Genomic DNA, 4,469 nt, shown 5'->3' with positions numbered 1-4,469 from the left:
AACACGCAGCTAAATAGGGGCGAATCTTTATTGTTTATAGCGAGCGTGAGTGGTTACGGTATGCAATTCCTTTCATCAGCACAGTGTGAGCATCACGCGTCCCCGTCCCGTCGGCGCACCAGCACAGCCACAGGCTGGCCCAGAGAGGGTGCCTCAACTGTCGGCGCCTGCACATCTGGACCGTCCATCGCGGCGATCGGACGGCCACCCGTCCCGCAACCCCGCCCCGCGTCGCCTATACAAGACGTCCCAACCCCCCCGTACGCTCCTCTCCCCCATTTCGAACGGATCCGGGCGCAGGGTGCGAGTGCGTGAGGCCCAATCCCCAAATCCCCCCCCCCCCCCCCCCCCCTCGCCGCCGCCGCCGCCCGTCTGCACGCAGGCCTCCTCGTCGGTGAGGTCCCCCCGCTGATCCGTCTCCCTCCCCCCCTTCCTGTTGATCCCTGCGCTGTGGAGTGGCCCGGATCTTCCTGCGAGATCCCGTCGCCCCCACTTTCTTTGTTTTTTTATTTTTTTACTTTTTCTCGGGTGTTCGGCGCGGGCAATGCTGGATCGGTGGCGGATTTCGCTCGCCGTAGGTAGCGCACGGCGTGATCCGTTCGTCTGTAGGGTCGTTTCCGCCCACCGTGCTTTTGGGCGGTTGTTTGTGCTGCGTCTGTGCGTTCCTGGTAGGTAGGAATTGCGTGGAGAGCATTAGCGAGGAGTGGAATGTATGTTCGAGATTCGGCTGCGGAAGCTAACTTTGTGGGACGATTTCTGATGGGTCCTTGTATGGTCTGTGGCTGTGTGATGTGTAGAATTGTGGATTTTGTTTTAGGCCTTTGGAAGAGGATGCCACGATCTGTTTTGTTTAGTTTTTCGGTCCGATTGGACTGGATTTCCTGAATCATTCTGTGCTGATCTCATCCCTTTGATGAAACATGGTGATGTACGTCAGTATTTGCAACGGTGTGGTCGTTCAGATGAGCCTGATCTTGCAGTTAGATTTGAATATCTAGTAAGCGTGACATGAACGTCTTAATAAACGTCACATGAGCGTCACCTACTGTTTTCTAGCGGCATAGACGCCTAGTGGAGACGGAAGATCTTTCTTTATCGGTTATCTTGTTGTTTTGCGCAAATTACTTGGTAGTGATGTTGCTGTCTGTGTACTTATAGACAATAGAAAGTTGCTTTCAAATGTAATACTTCACAATGTTGAGCAGTAAACGCACCAGAGCGTAAAGGTTCTTGTGTTGTTTATACTTCATGAATAGCAAACTACCATCTAGGTGCCCCTACTTGTATCTCTCAACTATCATCAAGTAATGGGTGCTTATAGCCACCTTTTATGCTTGACGTGTAAGTTGGAAATTGATGGTTCATACAACATTTTCTCTTAACACGAGAAAAGTTATTTCTCTTAACAATAGAAAGTTAGTACACAAGGTAAGTTTAGCTGCTGCATGCTTGCTGTGTTTTATTAGTAAGAACTAATCTCTTTATAGCTTGCTACGGAACATATACAGATTCACAGAACATTTTTAACTAGTTAAGAAGCATATACACTTGCGTGCTTGAAGCATTGTCCTTTTTGTGTTGATAATTTCTGCTATGAATTAAGTATTCATCATCTTTATAGCTGTTTTTTTTTAATTTTCTCACTAGGTAAATTCAAACTTAACCAAGGAAAATAGCTTGGTGATTTTTTTATTGGTTTATTCTAATAATTTGGTCAATCGTACTGTTGTTTTTGTTAGAGTTCTGCTCTATGCTATCTTGCATGATTAGAAATCTCACTGCACACTGGAGCTCCCAATGATTCGAGCACATGCTACTATATGTTGCTGGGCAGAAAATGGTTGAACATTAGAACAAGAGTTAGAATGGAAAGCAACAGGAATTAGTCTTGTACTCTGGTTACCATCCTCTTGTTTCAGTCCAATAAAAATGTAAAGTAGTGAAAGAATTTATCTTTCTTGGATGGAGAATGTGCCACATCATCAAAATACTAATAGCCACCGGGTGCAGCTTAAAAACGAAACTACTGTTTGATATAGAACCAGTACATCCTAATTTGGCTGAAAAACTTTTTATTTCTTCAGAAGCATAAGTTCATCAAAGTATCAAAAACTTTATGATCATTACCATGTTTCATAAGTTGAACTCAGGTCAACTTTGTTTTGTCTTTCCTTGCAGTACTGAAAATTTGAGTTTTAATATTTTTGCCTTAAATCTCTGCTCAGCTTCACTTCATCAACAATCAAGATGAGTCGTGGTGGGAGTGCCGGTGGTGGCCAAAGTTCTCTGGGTTACCTTTTTGGAGGCAATGAGGCCCCTAAGCCAGCTGCTAAACCAGCACCTGCAGCTGCACCTGCACCAGCGCCAGCACCAGCACCAGCTGCGGCTGTGGCTGCTCCTGCTGAGAAACCATCACCTGCAAAGGCTGATGCCACCAAGCAGATTCCAGCTGGGATTCAGGGCAGCCGGAGCAATAACAACTACCATAGAGCTGATGGCCAGAACACTGGAAACTTTCTTACGGTACGGTTCTTTCCTTTTATCCACATCAGAATTACAGTTTATTTGTAATGGGTCAAGGCATTTCAGGATTCAGAACTTGTAAGTTCTGGCCAACAGTTAGTCAAACAATATGCAAGTTTAGTGTCACAAATGTGGTACCATTAGATATTTTTCTGGAAGTAACTTCTTGTTGGCAATATATTTGAAAAAAATATTATACATCAACTTTCAAATTGGTTTTGTTATTATCATATATACTTTCAGTAAGCTCAGTTCTTTAATTGCTGGGCATCTTTTTTATAATACTATTGAATGAATTGGCTAGTTTCCACATCCAGAATGGACAATTGAGTAATTCTTGATCATTTTAGCCTTTAGTCCTGAATATTGCTAATTTCACATGCTGATCTTTATGCTGCAAATCGAAGCTATGCATGAGGTATGATTTGGACACTTGATTGTCCTTGTAAACCATCTCTCTTCCTTTTGGGCATATGTTACGTATGTCTGCTGGTAAATTGTGAATGCTTGGTTGGTGTCTGGTAAGAAAGGATCAGTCTACACTGAGATAGAAACATAGTTACTTATCCACTATTTGCAGTATGAGATTGAATAATTTCTGATTCATGGGGCTTACTTATAGTTCTCTCTGGCAATTTCATTGTCATTTCGCAGGATCGCCCTTCGACCAAGGTCCATGCTGCCCCTGGTGGTGGCTCTTCCCTGGGCTACCTCTTTGGTGGAAACTGAAGGAGTGATCCTGGTGCACTGTAGCACCGGATGAAGAAGGAAGTCTACCGCTATCCTTGTTTATCAGAACTGGGAACCCCCATTGTTTTATCATTCTCTATGCATGTCCCGTACCTATGACTCCGTGGCAAACACCCTGCCTGGGATCATGATCCTGTCGCTTAAATTTCGAGGCAAATCGTATGCCTGAATCTTCCAAAATTATCGTGTGCCTGTGCCTTGGTTTCAGTCACGTTCATGTCTACGTTTTTGCTCAGGATTATATGTATGGTAGTAATCGTTATCTGGATGTGCGCACAATCATCTGCACCTCCCTGTGACATTCTTTTTTGAAGGCCTACCAGTAAACAGCACAGATTGCCGGCTGTATGACAATGATATGATAGGAGAGCTGGCCTTAGAAGAAAACGGTGAGTGCGAATTCTTATTGTAGTAGTCGTTTGAAGAAGGAAACGGGTGTTACCTGGAGATACTTTCTTCGTCTCAAAATATAAATAATTTTGATTCAATATGACATATCTTAATATTATAAATAATAATATTATAAATAAGACAGGAAGATTCAGATTAATAATATTAAGATGTGTTTTATCCAATCAAAATTATTTATATTTTGGGATAGAAATCAGTTAAAATCATTTATATTTATATTGAGATAGAGAGAGTAAGTGGTGTTTTTTTTAAAAAAAACACTTGGGGCTCAGAAGTGAGTGCAGGCTAGTCGTGGTACTCCTTTTATTTAAAAAATAATCCTTTTATTTCATAAAAAGTAATCTTGATATGATGTGACATATTCTACTAAGTCTGACTAGAAGTTATCTAGATTTATAATACTATAATATATCACATTATATTTAGATTTAATTTTAATGAAACGAGTCAGCCTCGTTTGGTACAACTCTAGCTCTCATCTCCAACTTATCTGAAGCTGATCCTCTGTTTTTGGGAGTGGAGTTAGCAGAGCTATTCCTTTAAAAAAAAAACTACAAGGGTGAAACTGAATTTTTTTAACATATTTACATAAAAATGCCACTTAACCATCCCAACACAACTCCTTACCCCTCTCTCACGCGCGACTGGCGGGCAGGCAGTGCGTGGCTGATGGCGCGTGCGGGGACGGCGTATGGCCGACGCGGGGTAGGTGAGGACAGCGCGTGGCCTGCCGCTGGCGACGCACGCGGGACAGCAACCTAGGGCTTCACGAGGTATTATGGATT

The 4,469-nt window shown here is 42.9% G+C and overlaps 1 protein-coding gene across 1 annotated transcript; it reads left to right on the top strand.

Moving 5' to 3' along the window:
* Nucleotides 1-287: 287 nt before the first annotated feature.
* LOC127767995 (protein SPIRAL1-like 1) lies at nt 288-3,541 on the top strand. The gene is made up of 3 exons (XM_052293495.1): nt 288-394; nt 2,226-2,523; nt 3,178-3,541. Exons 2-3 carry the CDS (start codon nt 2,248-2,250, stop codon nt 3,250-3,252), a joined length of 351 nt encoding a protein of 116 aa, XP_052149455.1. The 5' UTR covers nt 288-394; nt 2,226-2,247; the 3' UTR covers nt 3,253-3,541.
* The last annotated feature ends 928 nt before the right edge of the window (nt 3,542-4,469 follow it).

The sequence above is a fragment of the Oryza glaberrima genome, chromosome 3 (assembly GCF_000147395.1).
Source record: "Oryza glaberrima chromosome 3, OglaRS2, whole genome shotgun sequence".
Classification (NCBI taxonomy): Eukaryota; Viridiplantae; Streptophyta; class Magnoliopsida; order Poales; family Poaceae; genus Oryza; species Oryza glaberrima.
The sequence above is the reverse complement of the archived record's forward strand: the minus strand, read 5'-3'. Positions and strand labels throughout refer to the sequence as shown.

Excerpts from the sequence above, each read along its gene's own strand:
- LOC127767995 (XM_052293495.1), top strand. The coding sequence starts at position 2,248 with ATGAGTCGTGGTGGGAGTGCCGGTGGTGGCCAAAGTTCTCTGGGTTAC. Across the intron at positions 2,524-3,177 it reads ACACTGGAAACTTTCTTACG|GATCGCCCTTCGACCAAGGT; the intron begins GTACGGTTCTTT and ends GTCATTTCGCAG.